At 37.7% G+C, this 24,570-nt stretch overlaps 1 protein-coding gene across 8 annotated transcripts in view; it reads right to left on the reverse strand.

Moving 5' to 3' along the window:
* Nucleotides 1-13,754: 13,754 nt before the first annotated feature.
* IPO11 (importin 11) overlaps nt 13,755-24,570 on the reverse strand; it is a 108,638-nt gene continuing 97,822 nt past the window's right edge. For all 8 annotated transcript variants that reach the window (XM_026056411.1, XM_026056407.1, XM_026056409.1 and 5 more), the window contains 2 exons: nt 24,433-24,517; nt 13,755-14,134 (listed from right to left, as the gene is read on the reverse strand). In XM_026056411.1, the coding sequence (XP_025912196.1) occupies nt 13,970-14,134; nt 24,433-24,517 (250 nt within the window). In that variant the 3' untranslated portion in view covers nt 13,755-13,969. The remainder of the gene's footprint in view (nt 14,135-24,432; nt 24,518-24,570) is intronic.

Consider the following 24,570-nt stretch of genomic DNA (forward strand, 5'->3'; position numbering starts at 1 on the left):
GCACCTCCCAGTTCATAGATACCGAAATAGCCATAACAGGGACTTTAACGTTTCAGTTTCAATTTTTAAGTTTCAGTACACTTTCTAAAAACGAGACAAGCCCAAATATAGTTAGGTGAACTACAAAGGAAAAACACTTTAAAATGTCTTATCTTCAGCAAATCTTCACGTCATGTAGACCCCTGTTTCCTTTGCACTTCTGACAGTGAAGGCCAGCTGCAGGACAAGTTAGACCCAGCGAAGTATTTTTAATTGGGCTTCAGAGTTATTGAGAGACCCAGTTTTCAGTTGTGCATTAGCAGAACATCCGGGTGGTATATTAAGAAAGCAGCAGGTACAGAAATACCTGAATTGCCATGCTGCAGAATGAGCTCAGTCTGGCAGTGTTTACTAGTTCTGACATGAGGCAATTTGAACAAAGCTTATAAATTCCAGGCTAATTCGGGCAGATAAACGTTGTTGCTGTGTCAGTGCTAAGGGGACCATGGCTAACAGGCCTCATCTGAACCTACCCAAACACTGTGCAGCCCAAACTGGGTGTTCTTGGCCACATTTCTTGACTTGGGAATACCAGATACAATAGTGCAAGGACATCTGTGGCAAAATCAGTGCTGGTCCCGCTGACTTTGCTAGACCTGAGCTGGCTCTTGCAGAGTCTGTTACCCGCATGCCAGGTTCTGGGAAGGCACATCGACAGGCAGAGCAGCAGGCTGTGTCCAGCACTGGCACGGACGTAGCAAATCCTCCCAGAAGCCCAGTCCTGGAAGCATGAAACGCTAAGTAGCTCTTCAAGCAGCTCTGACTTGGAGCCTTAAACCCTGCTAAGGCTACATTTCATATGACTAGAGATCTCCGCACTATTTCTCACTGTGACCTCTAATACTGACATTATCCAGGCAGTAAACTGTACAATTATTTTTCTATACTGGCCCAAGAACAACTCAATTAGGGGCAGGGGAGGGGAGATGTCCTTCTATCCCTTACCCCAAGTATAAATAATTTGCCCAATCCTGACCTGTGTTTTGCCATCTCACATCATAAAAGATGCAGGTTAGATGCCACTTACCCTGGGTTAGATGTCACTTACCTCAGTTACAGTCACCAATGATTACATCCAGTGATGGTGTCTGTTAATTCACTGCTGCATGCCACAGCCTTTTCAATTTAAATTGTACCTTCAGATACAGGAGAGAGCCCAGACTAAACTCTATCCTATTTATGGACTCTAACAGCTTGTATTAGTTATTTTATTCCCAATCAGTGCAAAATGAAGATGGGTTAGAACTTCAATTTAACTAGGAAGCTGCACACAAAGTACCTTGTATCCGCCTGGACTGTTTAGGGTTGCTTGGGATTTTATTACTGTGAGATTTTATTGACTTTTTGAAGTGCAATTGTAACTGCAGGCAATTGGAAATAGTTTGGATTTCAGATTGTATCATCCCTACTGAAAAAGTGTTAAAGTAACTTTGAGTAAATTTAACATTTGGTAGATAGAGATGAGATCACACAGAACGGACTCTGCCTGAAGGGGGAGGCAAATATCCTACTGTTTTGTTTCCCAACCGACTCATAGTTCAAAGCTAGGTTTTTCACTGGGGATGCCCACAGTAAGGCATAATTCCATATTTGGGGCATGTAAAAATGATCAAAAACAATTATGTTATTGCCCTACTGATGACTTAGCACCAATTTGCTGTTGTTAAGCTACTAGACCCCACAGTCTTATGTGCCTTTAGAGTGAATTTACAGTGGTTTAAGCAAGTATGTTTTACTTTCTATTTAAAACAGGCTGGAATCATACACAAAACCTGCGTACTAACTCTGCCAGTGAGTGGTTACTTGATATGCCATGATTTCTGCTGCTACTGTCCGAATTCAGCTTTAAGCACCAACTAGCTTCTTACTCCAAAAGCGGAGGAGTTCTGGCCAACTTCTGAATGTGCTCAGATAGAAACTTCAAGGGCTTTTACTTTACTGGGGAGCTGTGAAAAAATCTGCCATTCCTGGTAACAGTCACAGAAATGTAGGCCACTGTACACACACATATATAAATGTGAGCTGAACAGGACAATCTTGCTGTGACACTGTTGCCTGTCCTTTTCCTGCTTTCCACCCTTTTGTATTTATCCTTTTCATATATCAGTATCATTCATTTCTTGTCTCTGCTCTTAGGTTAACCTTCCGTTTCTTCTGTCTTTCCCTGTCCCACTCTATTTTCCTCCAGAAAATATTTAGTCTGTTCTCTTCCCCTCCTAAATACAGTGCTTTATTCGAGCTCCTGCTGAGGGAAGCCTGTACTGCCTCTGTTTTCCGTAAGCAGGCAGCTGAAATTGGCCTATCCCGAGCTGTGCAGTGAAACCACACAGCAAAAAACATAACCTGGTTATGTTCAACCCTTGCTGAGCAGTCAGACTATAACATGCTATAGCGTGCAATTCAGAGAAAATTAATCTGCAGGAGTTACATTCTGAGGTTCACAGCTACTGTCCCCATCTCCAGGCCAAAGACAACTAGTTTAAAAATACACTAAGCCAAAATGCACACCTGCTATCATTCTTGACTGCAAATGCAAGCAAATACAGAACATTTCTGAAAGGCTGAGAAAATCTTCTCCTCCATTTCTAACTACCAGCCCAAACTCTCCCAAGATCTGAGGCCAGCAGTATTCTCTAATACCACTGGTTTTTATTTGGTTGCTGCTTTCGGCCAATTTGATTATTCTATATATCTGCAAAGGTAATGAGGCATATTAATAATGACCTAATAAATATGCATTGGAGGTAGCTCTGTTCTAAAGAAATGAACACATTTCTTCACCCTTTTCAATATGGTAAAAAGGAAAATGCCAGTTTAGCACAGTGTTCAACCAGGAGTAGCATCATGGAATCCTTTACAATAAATGATTAAAGAGGCTCAAAATAAGAGATAAAAATAAAACAGTCTCTGATATGGTCTGCTAGGTTTAAGCATTCTATAAAATTTTAATGGTACATAGAAATGGCTAGAAAGTGACAGAAAAGAATAACATTGGTAACTTTCTAAAGCTGTTTATGTCATTATTTTACTATTTACAAACAGATTTGACACAAAGTGCAAATTAAATCTGGTTATTCTACTTAATTGTTTGTGGGTAATAAGGCATTAAACATTTCAGTATGTTTTTGGTATTTAATTCACGCTTTTATCCGTATGTAAATAAGGGCCTTGTATTCCAGACACAGGGAGATCCATGGGGGGGCTCATGCTGTCACGAAGAACTTGTCAATATCCCCATTTCAAATTATTTCTTCCTTACTGTTTTACAAAATGGTCCGAGTCAACAGTGCTGGTTTTGTGTTGATTGTGATGCAAGCATGCCTGTGTTTTGGTGCATATGAGATAGTTAATGAGCTAAATAAATACTTGAACCCATGGAGTGAGCCTTAAGCCTAGAAGAACAACAGATTGAGGGTTCATCTTTCTCTAGTTGTCCAATTTTACCTATGAAAACAGAACAAAATTATCCCATCTTTCTCTCTTCAACCTCAATGCAGACTTTGAGAACAAATTCAGCCTTAAATGTATCAGATCAAATCACTCCTTCCAGAATTAATTTGTCATGACGATACAACTTACCAGCCATTGGCCTCAAGGCAGAAAGTCTTCTCCAAATTCCCTCCTACCTTTCACCAAATCTGAAATCCTCCCTTTACAAGGTTAAAAAAAAAAATTATACTTGACCTTTCCTGAACAAGTTACTACATCTTTCTAGTTTTGTTTCTGAAATAATCAAGGTTCAGACATTTCTACTTCCTCATTACCAAATTTCTGTAACACCCTTCCAGCCACTGGGTCCAGCCCTGGCACCCTAAAACTCAAGAGTTCTCTGTTCTAAGCCACATACAAACCTGTTTGTTTTCCATCCAAAACCAGTTTTTTTAAGATCAAGACCTTCCTCCACTGAGTTTCACCTATATTGCCTTCCTTGGAGGGAAGATTTTTCTAGCCCCTCAATTAGTCTGGACTTCTTCCCTCCAAGCTCTCCATAGCAAGAAACTCTTGACTCTCTTTTTCTCCCTAACTCAGTGACCTTGTTTTTCTCTCTCTCCCCCTCTGTCTGTCTCAGTAACTTAACTCACTAGGTTTACATTTCATCAGCCCTGTGGAAAACACAAGAGGTGATTCTGAATATCTTTTACAAGGCTGATTAGCCTTTCCCAGTACTGAAGTTTCATCTGTCTTTGTGTCACTAAACCACCTGGCTCTGTTAAGTTCCTTGCATTTGTATTTCACTAGCAATTTCTGCCAACTCACTGTTCATCAATACTTCCAAACCATTAATAAAGTTTGATAAGAATCAGTCCTAAGACAGAGCCTTGTAGCATCTTGCTACATTCAACCTTCTGCCAGGTTGAAAATTACTTATTCACTTTCTGCTTTGTAGCTCTCAGTTATTTAGAGGACGTTAGAATTTCACCTCTGGCTGTGCAACCACCCAGGCTCCTTGCCAGCCACTGTGCCACTGCGGTCTGAAAGTCCAGCTCCTTTCTTTCGGCCCATGTTCTTGTTGATGTGCTCAAAGAACCATAACAGAGAGGCACAAACTTCTTTAGTCATAGTAAATTGGCAAATAAACTTGCTGATTTATGTACTGGTATTTTGGGTTTGCTGATTTATGCACTGGTATTTGGGGAGGGGGAGAAGGAAAAAGAGCTGCCACAGGGCAGAACGAGTCTGCTTGCAAGGCTCCAGGCCTGATTGCAAAGGTGCAACAATATGAACAAAATGTTTCAACAAATGAGCAAGGCTAGCAGGAAAAAGCCAGATGGAGACTCTTGGGATCTGGGGACACATTCTGCATTACAATATCATGGGGAAAAAAAAGAAAATTCATTAAAAAGCCTTGACAGCAGGTATGAGAACACAGGACTCATTTCTTCTTACCCCTGTGGCAACTGGATTAGTTGATCTCTTGCCTGTTTTACTTTTGGCCAGAGTGCTCTCTGGTCCACATACAAAGATTTCATCTACATGTTTAAAACACAAGTGCTAGTGAACCACCAGGCACTTGCTACAGATTTAGCAAAACAAAAGGCAATTTCTGATAGTACATGCAGTGGGAAAATAGGTAGCAGAGCATTGCAGCAACTGAACCAGTAGCTAAAACCAAAAAGCACATTCTGGCAGTATATGAGTTTCTAGTTTTCCTCTGTATCTTAAAAGAATGGGAAAAATATCTGGAAGATGTTTGTCAATTTTGTTTAAACAAAAAGAAAGAAAATCAAATGACAATTGGAATAAACACTTAGAACAACTTCAGAAACTATTCATGATATAGTTATGAAGCATTGCCACTCAGAAAAATAATAGTTGTTCTATAGATTTAACTTTCTCTGCTCAGAATTTATTTATCAGCAATTTCAATTTTTCTCAAGTTGATAAGTTATTTGACTATATTTGTCTAAGATACACAATTGATTCAGTTGGTTTCCTGAAGAAAGTGTTATGAAACACATTCCTAGCATAAAACACAACAATTATGAACAATACACAGGCCACAGAGCATTCTGTTGTTTTCTCTTAGTAACTCTGAGGATTTTGCTCCTGCAAATACTGGAAAAAACATAGGTCAGTTTTGAATCAAACATTCACTTCATTTAAACATTTTCTTACCATCTATTTTAAAACACTGTTTTTATGGTCTTTCTTGCTAGGAAGCAGTTAAAATAACTGCAGGAAGTGACGATGACACCCCCCCCCCCCCGAGTTAGAATGACTACTTTTATTGCCTTTGTTTCAAACACCAAAGTGTGCTGACCTCTTTTAAGGGCGCTATTAGTCCTACATTCCATAATAGAACTGAGTACACTTTCTGGACACAAATAAAATGTAGAAACTGAAAACCACAATTTCAGGTGGTAAGAAACTATTTGCAAGTTCAGTAAATAGTTCTAAGAATTGAATTTAAATGTTTTAAGTTTTTCGGTTTTTTTTTTTTTTTACATGTTTAAAAGTGATAGCTTTATTTCAATATTGGCTGGTATTTTAATAAAAGCAGGTTAAGAAATCTTAAAGAAATACAACATTAATTTTGGGTCAGCTGAAATATTTCTGCTGATCCACCATTTTCCCCTTCTTCAGAAAGAAAGAGAAGTCAATTACTTGCATAGCTCCAGCTGAGGAGACATGCTTTGCTACCTGCCAATAGCCACTGCTATGATTTCAGAAGTTAAACATACTCTCATGTGGAATATGATTTTAGTTTGTTTAATCACTTTTCAGAGATCTAGTTTAATTACATTTGTGTATTGCTGGTGGAATTTGCTTGTTTGCAGCAATTCACTTTTGTTCTTTTTCACATCATCTCAGACCCCTCTTTGGAAACTGATGTTATCAACCATTTTTTGCAAGCCTAGAAAGAAATTCCTTGGCGATCTATTTATCTGAGCAGATAGTACGCAGTAATTGCGCTTAGCCTAGCAAAATGTTGCACAGCCACTATGGACAACAAAGTATGTAAGGTTTCTAAGCACTCCAAAAGATTCTCCAATGAGTTTTGAAGGGGGTTGACTGCAGTTAATTTTATGTTCCCCAAGAGTCAGCAAAATCCAATATGAACAAGCTATTGTACCTTATAAAAAGTTTCTACAGAACCAGTCAAATCTGACTATCTGATGATTAGTCATCATTATTAATCATAGCTAGCAGTGAGATGGAAGTCATGAACATTTTAAAATTAGTAATTAATCATTTATTTTCTGAAGCAACAGCATTCAAGCACGACAAGTAAATGAGTCTGGAAAGCCTTCAAAATGCGCACCTTAATTACAAAGGTACTGCACTTGCTAAGTGAAGATGTGGCATGTTAAGCAGTTCAAAAAACACCATGAACTGTAATGTATGAGCCTCACAGAAGAGTCTGGAGCTATACAAAAATGAAAAGATTGTGCATATTAAACATTACTGAATGATATTGACTGTAAATCTGACAGTATATCTGTGGTAATATGATCTATAGAAGTAATTTTGCCATTGCTGAACCATCAAAGAAATGAACCCATTTGTTACGATTTGCAGCTATGAGATGTATTTCTGCTTAGGACTTCAGTCAGCATTCCTACTACAGTGAGAGAAGGTATCCGAATAGCAGTGGTGACCAACAAGCAAACACACAGGACTTTCATGAGCAGCTTTGATACGGAGTACACGCTATAAGGTGCTCTATTTCCTAATCAAAATTGTGGTCCAACCATATGGAAGACAGACAAAAAGTCTTCAAGACAGGAGGGACTGATACCTTGGCCAAAATCTTAGGACTCTAGCATCCTTTCCTTCAGGACAGTATTAACTTAAATAATAAAACTTACAAAGTAACTGCAACAACAACCCCTTTGAGACACTTCCCTTCCTTCCTCCTTAGCCATCTCCAGAGACCGCTGCAGGGGCCAGGTTTCCTCCTGCAAATTCTCTTAAGGCTTTCTTGGGAATCACTGAACCCTTTCTCAAACGAGGCACACCAGGCAGGAGGCATCCTTCCTGCCCATCAAGCAGAACCAAAGTGAGCATTTGCTTACCTTACAGTAAGTGGAGTTTTCTGAGATGTCCTTGCCCAGAAGGGCTCCCGGCAGCGCGTTGGCTTTGCGGCGCATCCGCCTTGCGCTCCCCATGTGCTTTCTGCAGGGCAATCCAAGTGCTTGCTTTCCTCGAGAGCTCGGAAATCCAGGTTATAAATCCATGTCTGGGAGACTGGGAGCAGCCAAAAGGCTCACACGCGAAGGTCTGCAAACTGTGGGCACAGGGATCTCTTGCTCAAACAACTCACTTCTCTGATTGATTAAAACCTGGCCTAGCAACTTGTTTGCAGAACTGGCAAATTTAATGCCATGCTCTACTCATTTGTGACGCTTTTGTGAGGAAATGACCTGGCCATTGGACTTGTTTGCAAAAGACACAAAAAGCCTCCATCACTTATCGGCATGTTTCATCACAAGAAAGGAAAGGTGCCACCAACTCCCTTCTCAAAAGAAACACCCTGGCAGGCAGGGAAAGCTGTTTGCTGTCAGAATCCAAGACCACCTTTAACGGCTGTTTCAAGTGTGGTTCGAGTGTTGCCCACCTCACCGCGGCAAAGCAGATCCCTGTCGCAAGGCCCGAGGCCCCCAGAGCCTGCGCGCGACGGACGCTCGGCCGTGGCTGGTGCCACCAGCTGCCGAGACTGGGGCCATCCAAGGACACGCAGGTGTCCTGGTGCTCATCACGCCGTCTCTGGGCATGGCCACGACAGATCATATATTGAGTCTAGTTCAACCAGTGCTGGGAAAGCTCCCTGCACACAGCCGGGCCGCAGAGGCGGCCGTGCTGTTCGGTTACTGCCCAGTGGCAGGACGGCCCGGCCCGGCCTGGCAGCCGCCCCCCTCAGGGGGCACTGAGGACCTGAATACTTCCACAGCGGGGCTTAGATAAAATACACACCCGCAGTCTCAGTCCCTTCCTGTGGCAGGTTTTAAGGAAAAAACAGAAATCCTCTCCAAAGCTCCAGCTGCAGTTTTCGCATTCACAAAGCGTTCCTGATCATGTTAGACAACTGCACGCAGAGCTACTATTTACTAGTTTCACTTCACAAGTGGCTGCAGCTTTGAGAAAGAAATTTAGTGCCACTGAAACCACGTACAGGGCCCAGTGCTGAACCACAGGGGGATGCTGCATTTCTGCTATGAGAGGGAAATTAGTTTCTCAAATGCTTGTTGGAGCACTTCCCCTGATGAGACACATCTCTCCCGAGCAGCCCCACAACTCCTCCCCCGGCCTGGACCCTGCGCAGCAGCGGGCAGAGGAGGGCACCAAGCCAGGGGCGCCCAAAACCGTCTCCCCCTTCACTCATAGCCTGGCCACGCGGGAGGCCCCAGCCTGCCCCGATGGCCCTGGCTGCCTCCTGCCAGCAGGTCGGGAGCAGCCGGGCCAGGCCGGGCTGGGGCAGCTTCTCTACCACCGGCACCGCGGTGCTGCCCACCCCTTTCCAGGTGAAATAGCTACAGCTGCTGTACACACACACACACATATATACGCGCATACATATATAYGGTGTGTGCCTATACATATACGTGCATATACATGCAGTAATTATATATATACAGTGGTTATATATGATGTATGACTACTGCATATATAACATGCAATATGACATATGATCGATGATACCAGCTTGTTTCAGCTAATATATACATATGATATATATGTGATAGTTACATAGAAGAACTATCAACAGCTATATATATTATTTAAGACTATATGCATACACACTATATGTTTATGTACACACATATCTGTATCTATAAAACTCTCTATATTTTTTGCATACTAAAGCTAGAGTTTTAACATACTTCGTCATCCAACCTAAAAACATTTGTGGAAACAAAATTATTCCGATAATTTTGTCTGTGATAAGAATACCTGGAATACGCGATTTAATTTCAAGTATTTATAAAATCTTGCATAGACAAAAGTTATCTGTAGAAGCTGAAAATTTTGAGTAATGTTTGATTAGATGGGTTATTAATTCATGATTTAGACCAAAGGGCAAAAAAATAGTCATGTCAGTGATCTACAAAGTTAATTTTTTTTAAAGATGGAAATAGCAAAAACAGTTCTCTTTTTATTCAGCTCATAATTTCAAAGACTGTTTATTCGAATAATCAGAGGCAGAAAAGGCTTACATTCAACTTCACAATCATGGCTTCTTCTGAAAGGTAAACTGATTCATAAGCCTCAGGAATTTAACTGTGCTGCAGGAAAAAAAATTGAAATTATTTTTTTGCCTCGAAAAACAAAGCTAAAACAGGAACAAGATCAAAGCAACAATCCAAAATCCTCCAAGCTTGCAGTAGCCCTAATTTAGCACTTTCAAGTGAAAATTTAATATGACATTTGGGGAGGGAGAGAGGAGGTTGGATAAAAAGAATTTGTTAATTTCTTATGAAGCTGAAGAATTTACACCACGGTATTATATATAATAATGCCTGATTTGAACCTGGCATAGCATGAACAAGCAGTATACAAGCTTCTCCTCGCTGTCTCAGAAAAAATTTTTCTGCTAGTCTAAGCTGAAATTTCTCCACTTTTTCAGTATTGGACTGCTACTGAACACAGACAGACACTTGTATTGCATTAGGCTAAACTGATAGCAGTTCTGTCATACAAACAGTTATTGTGATGGTATTTTCATTTATAGTCCAAACTTAACTTGGAGTAAAATCTTCCAAGATAAGTTAAACATTAATGAAGAATTTGGCTTGTTCCATAATGCATATGAAAATGAATTTATATACTTATTCAGAGATATTATGACAATGTTATAATGCCATTGTTAGCCAAAAATATGTGTATCATTCTTGACAGCCTGTGCCAACATTAGTTATCATGCACTAAAATAAATTACAGTGAACACTCCATCAGGTGGGTTAACGGGGGCTGGAACACCTCTGCACCACCATCCCCGACACGCTGCTCTGGAAGCGCAGCACAAAGCTCGCTGGAGCTCACCTAACCCTGCTCATACACAGCACCATTTATTTATTCAGACTGAACCATCGTTTCCCAGTCCTGCAGTGCAAATGCTAGCAAGGTCGGTGCTAGTCTCACACTGAGCCAAGCTCTCCAAGATGCAAGTATCCGCAGATGAACTATGCAACAAATGCAATTTYGGTAAACTGCCCCCAGGTCCTGGTAACCACCTGTAGTTCAGACTGGAAAAGAACCATTAGTGCACTAAGTCTGTTTCCTTGCAAGTACAGAACATTACCAGCTAAAACTCTTAATTGTGAATATTGATTTTGCTGGGTGAATGAGTAAATCAGATGCAGGAAACATCCACGTTGTACCAATTTTTCTAGCAAACCTGGCTGGGCCACGGTAAGAAGCAGAAAGTAACGGGATATCAAAAGCTTCTGGAGAGACATGCTGGCAGCTGGTTAAAGAGGGCAGGTTTTGCATTCAGAGGTCTGATCCCTCTGGCAGCCACTRCCACTCAGCCAAAAGGTGAAGGAAAAGGCACAGGAGAGTGGCCACACATCCTCTGGGAACAGAGGAATGCTTTAAAAACAACTACCCTCCAAAGGGGCAGTAAAGAGAAAAACTCAAATACTGAAAACCTCTGGTTCTGGTGAGATTGTCAAAAGCATGTAGGTTCCTATATCTTTAAAGAGCCAATCACCTGGGGGGGGGGGGGGGCACGCACAAAAATACCCACTGTCCTAAGAGTTGAATTGTCCTTTAGTGAAGCAAAGTTCACTTCAGCTTTGAAGGTGGAGGATCAGCGCTTAAGAGGAAAATCCTCTCAAAATGCAAAATAGCCTTTCTCCCCCAAGATATGAATGTCAAAGGCACATAGAAAGTAGCAGCTTTATCCTGTTATTCCTTCGGTTGCCCAGGCAACAAACAATTAAAACTCAAAGCTATCTTTGAGTCTCAAGTTTGTAGATAATTATTTGAATTGTGACAGTCCGGGCTCAAAACTTTTCAGTAACACTTATGAAGTATCCTGATGATAGGCCTCTGATGAATAAGCAAAAAATTGAGGTACTGGATAACAGCAATTTATGTCCAGGTGCGGCCTAGAATTAATTGGAATTAATGACTCATTTACCTCTGGTATGTTTCTCTGTGTTATGACAACTAAAAATGAGATAGAAGGAAGTCAAGAAAGTAAGATTTTTTTTTGTAATAGAGAAAGAAATTGGTGATAAAAATGAAAACTTTCATCTTCATATATACACACATACATTGATATTCTCTAACGCTTCTACAAATATAGTTTAAGAAGCATTACAGTCAAAGTTTCTTTTTCTCTGAGATCAATAAAATCATCTTTCTCTCATGAAGAAATATTTCTGCTCACAAACAATTTTAACTGCTTTCCTCAATGTTGCTACTTGTATGTTGTAGAGTCAAGAAAGGGTAATAGGAAGAACAGAAATTTACAGGTATACAATATCAAGGCAACCAACTATGATACTGATCTATATTGCTGGATTAGTAGACACTCCTTCCTCTTAACATGTGTACCCAGTTCCTTCAGAACGCTCAGCTTACGGCATAGCTTTGCGAAACACTTGGAGAGCCAGCTATGGTACAAAGATCACTGTCTGGGACAGCATATTCCATGGTAGGAATCACAGAAGTGTTACTTTGATAATAAAACCCTAAGTACATTATCAAAAAAAAAACAAAACAAAACATAACAAAGCATTAACAAAGTTAGTTTAATAGCAACAACAGAAGTTTAGGGTGGCCAGCAGTTCTCTGTATAACTCAGCACTAAAAGCTACAAATTAACTGAGGGATGGAAAAACAAAACTTTCTTTTCATGTAAGTGTAACACTACCTAAAATTATAGTTAAAACAAACCTTCAATAACGCTGCTGTTCCAGTAATTAAAGCTGAAAGCCCATCAGGAGAGATGGGCATTTTGTGGAATGTCCATCTTTACATGTATTTGTGCTTTGGTATCAAATTAAAGGCAATAGTTACTCTACAGAAAGTAATCCAGGAAAGCCTATTTAATATATCCTATTTAAATGTATTTTAGAATGACTAATGGAAATATTAACAGTGTGAGGATTGATTCATGCAAAGAAGCTTTTAGTTAATCTTAAAGCGCAGAGGAAAAAAAAAAAATCAAGGCCACGAAGAGTTATAATGACTTATTCCATGCGACAGCACAATCATTCCTTATAGGTCCAATAAGGTTAGTGGAGGAGGGCATGGTTCTCTAAATTACAGGTAGTTTTACGTACTGTAGTAACAGAATGCAAATTAAGTAAGTCAGGAGTGAGGCATCTTTGGAAAGTCTAATTGACACTTTACTGTTTGTCTTTTTGGAAGCATCAGAATTTGTAGTACAGTTCTGTAACTCAGAGGAACAAAGGACTCTGCAGTTACATGCTGTTCACAGCCATCTATAATAAGATTGTACTGTGCATTTTGATATCCCAGAGTTTTCAGAAAATAAAACTAGGTCTGTCAGCATAGAAGAATTGGATAAGAATAACTTCTCCCTTGTTCACCTTCCCTTCAACAATTTTTCTTCTGTTGAGGAATAAAGATAGTAATTAGGGATGTGAAAAATACTTCCTTTGAATCACCAACTATCCTCAAGATTTCTCCATCATTCTTCCTAAGTCAGCTATCCTCATTACATCCTACAGGGTCTGCTCTAAAATCAAACATATTCAATAGATTTAGGATGGTGTTCTTCATCTTATGAAAAGGACAATTACTCAGCAATGCTAAATACACCCTAAATCCCACTTCTACCAAGGCTGATAGCTTAAATACCTACAGTACACTAAAACCCTGTCAGCTTCAGGGAAAATTCACATTTGGTAATTTATTCTTTTGAAAGGAAAAAATGTTGTTCAACTCCTTAAGCCTGGGAATCTTAAGCATACACAGATTTATGTGTGCATATAACATTTAACATTAAATTTAATTAAAAACTTAGTGTTTCCTGCTGTAACAGTTCCCCTACTTAAACAGCTGCAGAAAAAAAAAATCATCAGTAGCAATTAAGAAGTGTAAGGCAGGGAAATCAAGATGTTACCATTGCACAAAAAGAACTCCAAAATCAGCTTCCCATTCTCAGTGTTAGGAGTAACGATGAAGTCAAAAACCTTGTTTTTTCTATTAACAGCAAAGGAAGCAAAAGAAATTATTAAACATATTTCCTTATGCAAATCCACCATTCTTCATACACAGAAAATCACACACTCATGAAATGAGTTTGTAAACTCTAGTCAGGAGCCAATTTACATTTATTCTGTCAACCTTACAGTGAGGAAAAAACATTTTCAAGGAAAAAAATTTTTTTTTTAAACAAGTTATTTTTAGCTTTCAGTAGGCTCTTCCATACAAGAAGGAAGGCTATAGTTTTGGCTTTTTTGTATTATTTGGAAGGGAAGTTGGACATAAAAAAAAACTTGTTTCTGCTTATTTAGAAGCCTTGTAAAAATTCTTGTAGCTGTGCAACTATTTCTGTATCCACAGTTTCCATAAGCGCATGAAAACTTTGTTCTCCCAGTAATTCCTGCTGTGCCTTTAGCTTCTCATAGACGAACTGCTGCAATGACACAGTGTGTACAGGGTCCTTTAGTGCAAGCTGTGGAAACAGATAAGAAGAAAACAATATATAACATCACAGTAAAAAATAGTCTGGAACTTACTCATCTCTTTTATAACCTGAGCCAGGGAAACAAAGATCTCCTGCTTTTCTTTGTACATAGCTGAGAAACAAGAGAAATTCTCAGAAGGCAAAGATCAAATTTACCCCCAAGATGAAAAACAGACGGCAGTTTCAAACTATTTGAAACAACAGTTCTCAAATCACAGACCCAATCTGCTATAAGATTTTGCCCTTCTATAAGACAGAGATTTCAAAGCTGCTTTGTTGATTTTCCATCAGTATTATGAAACCCATCAAATGTTACCATGATAAGTACTTTAAAAGTTTTCATAAAGTATAATCAATTTGATTTTACTAATAAGGAAACAAAACACTGAAAAAAGCTGAACTGATTTAAATCCATATGACAAACAACAGAAATAGCTAGAAATAAAAATCCATTTTACTTAGAATTTCAGGCCTGTTCTCTAACCATTAAACAACAATAGCTAAAATAATTTTTCCTAACGTATAAAGATGTGACCAAGTCTGGAAAAATTACACTATTTTCTGAGGAAGGGAGGGGGAATATCTGTCTTGATAATGAGAGGTGTGCGCAGGCCAGAGGCATCTGTCACAGCATTTGTCTCTCAATCCACCAGGCTGGATGAAGGGGGCAAGTGCGTATGCTTATGGGTTGGTGGGAGGGTGGCTGCACCTGGAGCTTGAAGTATCATAAAGGAGGATGTTGAATAAACAGGAAATTACTGCAGACCTGAGAACTTCTGCTTATCTTAGTATCAAAACCCCACAACACTACTACTTATACTGGAAGGTCAGAAAACCATATGATGCTAGATGTCAAAGGCCACTGCAACAGGAGACTTTTCTGAKCTTGTAATACCCTGCTATACTGCTATCCCCAAAAGAACTGAGGCATATTAAACTTGCACAACTGCTCCTTCAGGATTTCTTCATTCTTATTTCACATATCATCTATGGCATAAGTTTACCGCATTATTAGCAATATTTTATCAGCCACTATGTAAACAATAAAGAGGATTATTGCTGTAGATGAAGGATACTGAAATTTAATGTGATCAACTGTAACTCCGACATTTTTTAGATCATAAATTCCCTTGTTGGGTTGAATCAGAGTTAAGAAATAAGGCATTRAATTCTTCTCTGACTAGAAGTCATGGGAAACAAGTAGCATCACATAGAGTTTATATTAAACAGGAATGCAACACACGAAGTATGCCTTATTTAATAAATTACCTGGACTGACAAATGGGTTTGAATATAGAGACATCATCAATAAAAACATAAGCTGTCCAGTGCCTAAGCCGAAGTTTCGATTTTTCTTTAGCAGTAGTAAGCTTAGGTCACTCTCACCAGATGAGCTATGTGATTTTTCAAATATTCATGGATGAATTTGTAAAATAATAATAATAAAAAAAATTCTTCCAAGAAAAATCACATTGCACATTCATGACACCTTTCCATTCCTTTCTATTCTGGTATAACACAAAAAAGAATTATTTAGATATATGGTTTAATATGGAGTGGAAGACATTATACCTATTAGTGCTTTAAGATACATTTAAAAGCAAAGAAAGCTAGAGCAAAAATAAAAGAAACAAAAACCATTATAATTGTCACAAAAGCGAAATTGAAGGTGTATTTCTTATGAACAAGTGGAGTGAATAAGCAGACTACTTTTTAGCATCATCTATCAGTGCCTGCAAGTTCTTTCTTCTTTCTATTATGGTCACCTTTCATGTTATGAGTCTCTTAATCATCCTCTTGGTATTCCTAATATCATCATCTTAGCCTTTGATCCTTCACCATTTTCTACTCCCAGCTATTTTACATTTCAAAGGTAAAATATCATCTTTTTATTACTTATTTCTAACACTGCAGTCTTTTGCAAAGGGATCTAATTGTGATAATAGTTTAGCATTCTTTGTATAGTAATTTTTCCTCAGTAAATATAATCTTGTCTCTAAATTTTAAACAGGCTTTTCACATTGAAAGATACTAACAAAAATCTAAGCTACAGCTACTGTAATCAAGATTTGCCAAGGTTACTTTTATCCTCTTGCAATATTGCTTTGGCAGATCTACAGGGTAAAAAAGACTATTTTGCCAAGCAGACAAAGAACCAATCTCAGAACAGTTTGCATTTGTTAAAAAAGAATTATAATCTGGGAAACATACCACATTTCTAATTTATTTGTTAGTTTCAGTAAATTCATACCTGTAAACAGTCACACACAAAATTACTGCAGGGAATCCTGTGCAGAAAGCCCAGCATTAAAATTGCACAGACAAGTGTTCTCATACTTGCGACCCAGATACAGAAGAAACTAGATAAATGGCATGCATCACTGTCACCTCGGCACACATCTCCAAAAAGCCATTCTTTAACAACCTTTTTCTCCCCAAACCAACTAATTTACATTTTCAGTTACCAACATATGACTTATGTGACCCTACCACATAGTTGCAAAATAAGCCTCAGTTTTCAGGGTTATTAAAATACGTAGTCCTGATGTTAGGTTTACTGTTTTCCATGCCAATTTCATGCAAACTGGTTGCCCAACTAAACCCTGCAGTTCTGAAGTTCTAGTGAACCTTAATTTTAAGGTTCTACTTTTCATGGGTATTTCACGGGTATTTCATCTACTGCAGATAAGCAGACTGATCATTAGGAATCTCAACAAAAATCTCAGAAACTATAAATCTTGATTAAATATTACTATTAAATGCTGTCTCAGGAGGTTTTTGTCTTTCGAGATCTGGAGATGATGGGGCCTGTGAATGATTAATGTCCTAATTAATTACAACATAATACATTAGGATAGGCTTACAAAGAGAAGCACATTTAGTCTGATTTCTTGAAAGCAGAACTAATTCAGTTGTGATGTGCAGCAATAACAGGTGCTTAACTGAGATAATAGCAAAGTTCTGCTATTATTTGCAGGAATTCCTGTCTGTATTGCTGGGTTAGAAGTTGCTGACTGCTTTCAAAATTCTTCACTTCAAATAAAAAAAAATGATGGACTAGGAAAGGCAAACAGCATAATCTTTACAATGAATTTTTTTTAGAATGTTTATGAACTAAAATAATGACTTAGAACATCTGTTTCATCAGGAATAACATGGATTCAAAAAGCAAGGGGATACTGCTGTAGCCGATACATGAAATAAGATTATCAATTTTCCTGCTAAGCAGTAATTTTCATTTCTTCACTTCTGAAAAGATTACCTTCAGCCAATCATTTATCTGATTTTTCTTCTTGCAGCACCATGTAAGAACTGCTGTTAAGGTGAGACCAGGAGCCTACTATATCCGTTATTCTGTTTCCAACCTTGGGCAGTTGGGAAGCTGCACAAATACAGAGTCATTCTTCCCTTTCAAACTTTCCACAGTCAACACTAAAATCCTCACGAGCCAGAAGGTGCAGCTGGATCACTGAACTTTAGAACCAACAATATATTCATCCTCCTTGAATTGTCTAAATTGATTGAAAAAAGAACTAGATTTATGGGCTTCAAAACAGCCTGCAGTCATAAATTCAACAATTTAATTACATGCTGCATTAAAAAAGTAATTCCTTTTGTTTGCTTTAAACCTGTTGCCTAGTAAAAAGGGACAGAAATTTGTTATAGGATGTTCATTTGTCATTGCCATTCAGTTCATGATTCTACAGTATCAGTCTTTTACTTTCCATGCTAAAGAATTTTAGCCTGTTCAGGTAAGGCATATTACCTTATACCTGTATAGACATATAGCTATGTTCTCCCTGTGTTTTCTCTCTCTCCCCCTCTCTTTTTCCTTAGAGATATCTCCTGTAGATTGTGTATATTTGTGAGTGCATTAGAAACAAACCACCCAAACTCCAGTCTCTGGGATTTCCATTTTAGATAGCTCAGTCCAAACATGAGCGCCAAACTTCAGCACATCCAAATTCCTAGATATGTCAACAAGCACAGATAAAGTCCACTTGATCTCTGCACATACAATAAATATGATACGAGAAGGATGCATCAAGTTTACTATACATACTTTCGTCTCAGAAAACCTTGAAGAAATATGGGAGAATGGTCTAGTCTCTCCTCATATGGAAATCATTCCATACTTCTTAGCATACCTCTAACTTTTCCAGTTCTTCTATCTCTTTTCTGATATGATGAGTAGAACTGCTTGCAATACTGTGTATACACTATGGATATTTCCAGCATAATACCGCTTTTGTTTTGCTCTCAATTTTTTTCCTTATAATCCCTAACATCTTTGTCCTTTTGACAATTGCTAACATTTTCAGAGAACAATCTGCAATGACTCCAAAATAATTTTCTCAAGTATAACAGCTAATTTAGGTCCCATTACCGTGTATGTATAGCAGGGTTGTTTTCCTCCCACCACATGCATTACTTTGCATTTATTGACACTTGCCGTCTTCTGTTGTTGTATCACAAAGTCACTCAATATTGCAAGATCACAACTGAGTTTAGTTTCAACTACCCTGAACAATTTTTGTACCATTTCTAATCTCTGTCACTTTGTCATTCATCCTGCTTTCCAACTCAATATACTAATATACTACATGGTTACTAGCACCTATGTGCCTCACAAATGTTCTTTAACTTACATGAGCAGTACCACTGGAATGTAAAAAAGAATATCCTAGAGCTAAATAGTTATGTTGCAGGTATTACTGTTGAGTCACATTATCTTGTTGCAGCATGCACCAACTATAACTAGATTTGGGCATCATACACACACAGGCCTAGATACAAGCCCTGTCATTAAGTGAGAGACAGTGTGAGATTCTGCATTGTGCTTCTTTGGAAAACAGAACACAATTTGCAGCCCAGGTGGCAAAATGTGAATATTGTTCTAAGTCATCTTTGTATCTTCCGAAACTAAAGCTGTTTTAGAGAGCTGACAGGGCCTAAGGCATGGGGGCTGTCTGGATCACTGAAAGTTTCCCAAGCTGTACGTTAAGAYCTACTCACCTTTTCTCCCTTTTTCCTACCTCTCAAGCATGACTCTTCACACTCTACATAATTCACGCCAGGACGTGAAGCRTTCGTTAGCTGCTCTCTTCTGTTGTGGCAGCACTGGAGGGCCCTAATTTACTAATCCAAATTTTATACTGATGCTTATTACTATTGCATTTCAGCATCTTTACACAAAATCAAGTTTACAATGCTTCGTGGCATCCCTTATTCTGGCACAATCTTTTCTTCAAAATAGCAGTTTTTCCTTTTGATTAATGTAAATTATTTTTAAATGGTTGGTTTACTTAAAAGGTATTTAAAAACAGTGTTATTGAATGAGACTGGAGTCCCTTTTACATGTTCAAGCGCTTATATCTAACATAAGGCCTGCAGAGTCTTTTCAGTTCTGGATAATTCCAGTCTGAAAAATAACTTTTGAAAAATAGACTATTGAATGTAGTTTAGAGAAATCATTATACTTCTGTTGTAATTTGTATACAACATAAATAGCTCTATACACAAGTACTTACAGGAACCCGCACTTACACTGGCTCACTTCATTGCCTGTTGAACACCTCTTCCCTCTTACTCCTCACTAATAGTCTGCTGTGTTAACCCCTGGAGCGTAAGGTCTTCAAAGACTGCATGTCCTTCTATGTTTGTACAGCTCCTATTGCTATGACAATAAATAACTGTTTTAAAAGATCACTAGTTATATTTAAGGCTATACTATGAACATGATACTGTCAGAAGATTTTCTTTCAAGTAAATACATAACAGCACAAGTATCTGTTATGCATTCTGCCTTTCTAAGCAGTTTTCACTTATGAGTAGAGACATCTTCAAATCTCCTACTAAGTGGCCAGCTCTGTGGAATGAATCACCCTATTTCTATCCTCACGTGCCACAGAAGCTCCAAAGCTATATGCAGGACAATGACCTGCATAATACTTGATGCAGGTTTGTGACCTCATGTCACAACTTACTTTCAATTACCAGCATATTACCTGAGAAATGTAAAATTTAGCACTGAATTCCCTACATGTCTAAACCTCTTTTTTAAAACTATGGAAAAGCAGTTGAAGTCAAAGTTACTGAAAGATTTCAAAATGATTGTTTCATTTTTGCACCTCTGTTCACAGGAAAATCAGACCCAAATGACTAAATGTCTCCAGCTTACCCTGCACAATGTATGTCAGCAGGACATAGCTGGTATTAAAGCCAATACTTCTCAGTAAAATCCCTAGAATCATGACGTTCTGGAACAGTTTTCTAATAACAGCAACAAAAATTTAGCTACTTTACAAATTGATCTTGAACTTTGGCACAAGTGCCTATACCAGCGCTGGACTGATAGCACACTTCTGCCACATCATTGGTTTTAAACAGTGGTTTGATTGAAGAGCAGCATATCAGTTTTGGAGAACAGTTGTCCGTTCTCCCCGCCCCCCCCACAACTGCACTTACCAGAACCAACAGAATTCTGTGGAATTATCAGTTGTTTTAAACCAATTTTTATTAGGTGGGTCTCTATCCTCAACATCTTCAGACAACACTAATGTCAAAATCACACAATTTCCAATACAAAATCATGTATTATTCAGCACTAAAATGGTGACCTAATCACTACAAGCAATAACGCAATGGTATGTAGAATGCAAAAACAAATAATAAATATCTCCTAAACATTAAAAAAAAAAAAAAGTGTTTTGGGGATGTCCTGAGTTAATTCTGTGCTGGAAAGATTTCCAGACCTTAAGGGATTCTCCTCAATTTAAACATGGATATTTTGATACTAAAGAGGGAGCAAGAATGATGGGCACAAAATTATATTTACTGTGATGACAAGTATCTTGTGATTGTGATGCTTTGGGAAAAGCTGGAAAAATCATTTAAGAAAGGAACATATCCTTTATTTTTAACAAAGGATATAAGATTACACAATGAAACCAGATGATACAAGTCTACTAAYATTGAAGTTTTTTCATAGATATCAGCGGGCCTTGGGTTAGATCAGTGGCTCATTTTTAGACTAGCTGCACAGATAGAAATTATACCTAAAACAAAATACATAGCAAAATACTACTTATGCTGTAAAAGTATTGCTTTTAATAAATTGCAATTTCACATAAAATTTAGTCATTTGGCTTATAACTCATCAATTTATTTTCTTCAGAATCTATAAAGTAAGGACTCATACTTTCCATACTAGGTGAAAAAGCAAAAAAGAAAAATCACAAAGCTTATAATTTACATACAGCTTTATCTAAAACATGTGCCCACATGGACGATTACAAGTTTAAATGATAGATTTTTATCTAAGGAAAATACCGTACTTCATTCTTCCCTTCCCTAGTTTCAAATATATAGCTGAAAAAGCTTAACTCCCTTTTCAAAAATGATACTGGAGTTACTAAAAACATATACGTTAAGGGCACGTAAAAGAAGATCTATATACTATACGCAGTGCAAGGTCGTGAATCATTCTCTCCCATCTATTCACATTTTCTAAATAAATTTCCAAGGAAAATGAAATAACAGTCCCTAGAAATATAACACTAAATTATCATAAACTGGTTAAACTACACTAAATTTTCATAAACTTATAAAACACTGTTCTAGCTATTATTGTTTTTAGTAATCATAAGCTGTKAATAATAATGAAGAGACGTAGCAGTGACAGGATAAAGGAATAACATAAAAATATTTAGATCCTGTGCAAACATCAGGAAATGATACTTAGCATGGACCATGCCAGTTTGTACTTTTTCCTCACATTAGTGGCCTTTAAAGTTGTAATGCATTATTATGTTCAAAAAGATAATCCCATTTAACTTTTCATTATTGTTTTACACAGTTTAAACTCTGAGCCCTACCATACAAACTGATTCAGCATCTAGAATATCTAAGAGGGTAGACACCTCTCGCAGGAATAAAGCAGGGCAGGGGAATAGAATTTTTCTTAAATCAATTGCAGATTCCTTTTAGGTGGTTCCTGTACCTCTCCTCATCACAAATATCTGTTCCCATCCCCATTCACCAGACATACCTGCTACTACAGTTGTTCTAAATATCAAATGAACCATTTGAATGCTGATACTCTCACAGAGAGGAAGAAACTTCTAGCACAGGAGGGTGGGATGGTCCCAGGGGCTTTTTTGTTTTTAATCCATTTTTTAAAAATCATATACTAGTTGTGCTTGTAGGGCATGATTAACAGCCCTAGCTATTATTTGACAGTTCTGCTACTACCATCAGAATGATCAGTAGCATTCAGAATTAAACAGCTGTCTCAATTTCTGCAACATGCAGAACAAATTTTATACCAAGCAATTTCAGCTGGTTCAGAACTAATTTATAGCAGACATTCATATCAACTAGAGTTTGTTTGCTTTAACAGCTGTGAGAAATGTCATACAAAGGAATAAGAATATGGTGAATACTTCAGTTAGCTGAAAAAGTGACATGAAAGACATAGGGACCATAGTATAGAAGGTTCAGGTCTGAAATACATCAGGAACAATCTGCTAAGTATGGGAATAAGAAGAGTGAAATTAAGACAGACATTCTTACAAAACAGGCTTGAAGTGAGAAAAACAAAGGATTTTCATGTGCTTAGGAAAACTAGAAAACACAGTAACAATGGAAATAGGTCTGTCTACAATATGAGAGAAATAAGAAACGGAAATGAAGCTTCAGTGTTCATATATGACAATTTATTCTATGTCAACCTTCTAAGGAGACAAAGGTTGAGAAGATGTTCAAGAACAGCAGGTGAAGAAATCACAAGCAATTCCTTAAAGAAAAAAGGGAAGCAGGAGATATGGCTCAAGGGCAAATATATTCTCCATGCAAATTAAAACCTGCCTAGTCATGCCCTCAATGGTTCTGGCCCATCATCGCCAAAGCACAGCCATTACTCTTACACACAAGCAAAAACAATATGGACAATAACTCAGTATTACATGTGATCCCCAAACAGCTCCTTTATTATGACTGTGTTTATCAACATTATACTGGTGCACTGGACCATTTAAGAGGGAAGAATGATACTGGTTGTAAAAAGAGTGCCTTGATTCTCAAGAGATTATCCAAAGCCACTAAGAGAATGAATATTATAATTCTGTAAGAAATGTTGCAAATTTCATTTAAGCCCACAGGCTGGAAGAAAATTCAACCAAACACAACAGGGTCTACATACAGATGCTTGTAATCATTCTTTTAAAAGCAATTTAATTTAAAAGTAATTTAAAGCTGTTTAATGTGTTTTTAAGGATCACAGAAAACAACATATATATATATTTTTTTAAATCATAAGTTTCAAGACACTAGGAATTTCTCTTAAGGCATCACCAATAGCAGCAGTATATGCAAGTGTCTAACTTTTTTAAAAAAGAACTATTAATTAATATTAAAAAAGCCTAAAAACAAATGAAAAGCACCCAAAAGCTTAAAAAATAAGAGATGAAACAAACAACTAAAAATCATTCAAGCTCTCCTCCCCTCCTACAAGAAATAAAAAGAACTATTAAAGAAGGGTCCACAAGTCTTCCTTTGGATACAGGTTGGTCAATTAAAGCAAATGTGTATGAGGGGACTACATGCATCTACTGAATCACGCAATTCCACTTTTTGCCATTATCCAATGACAAACATATCAGACTCAATTTTATACCACAGTGTTTGTACACTGCAGTTTTCTATGCAAGTTATCAAAATGTGAGGAACCAGTTTCCCTTAACACTTACAAAAATGGTTAAATGATGAAACATTCACATTTAGGTAAGGCAAAAAYGGCTAAAATGCAGGGTTCCTAATCCAGACATGTCAATCTAAATCAATGCTCCTTATTAAGAGTTCTTTATATTAGAAAAATGTTTTATGTAAACACATAAATCAATAGATGTTTCAGTAAGACACATAATACAATATAATAAAACATTGTTTTCGAAAGAAATAGGAGATCTGAAAACTTGGCCTGTCATGACATTTCAGCAAGTTTATGTCCCTAAATTTTTCAAAATAAACCCTTATTATGGTATCTTTAGTATTAAAGCATTCAAATTGGGTGAATAAATGTTTCTTTTGGCAGCATTTTCCAAGACTCAAAAGGAATGCAGAAGCATAATTGTGGCTGTGAAGTTTCTCATCAGAGCTTTTTTTTAATTCAAGAGGTGAATTTTCCAAGAATAACAGATGAACCAAATCCAAAGGCAAAGAATTCAGGCTGACAAAAGTGAATTACATAATCATTTCTAAAACTGAACAACGGATCTAAAAATTACCATTTTCTTCCTTTTGTCTTGTTCTGTGGGAGGTTCCTCATCTTCTGTAACTTTGGGCTCTTCAAAATGAGACATCAACATGCAGCTAAGAATGGGAATAAAAATAGGTTAAACACACACTATCATTAAAAATTTTTA

This window comes from Apteryx rowi, unplaced genomic scaffold (assembly GCF_003343035.1).
Source record: "Apteryx rowi isolate R43461 unplaced genomic scaffold, aptRow1 scaffold_131, whole genome shotgun sequence".
Taxonomy (NCBI): Eukaryota; Metazoa; Chordata; class Aves; order Apterygiformes; family Apterygidae; genus Apteryx; species Apteryx rowi.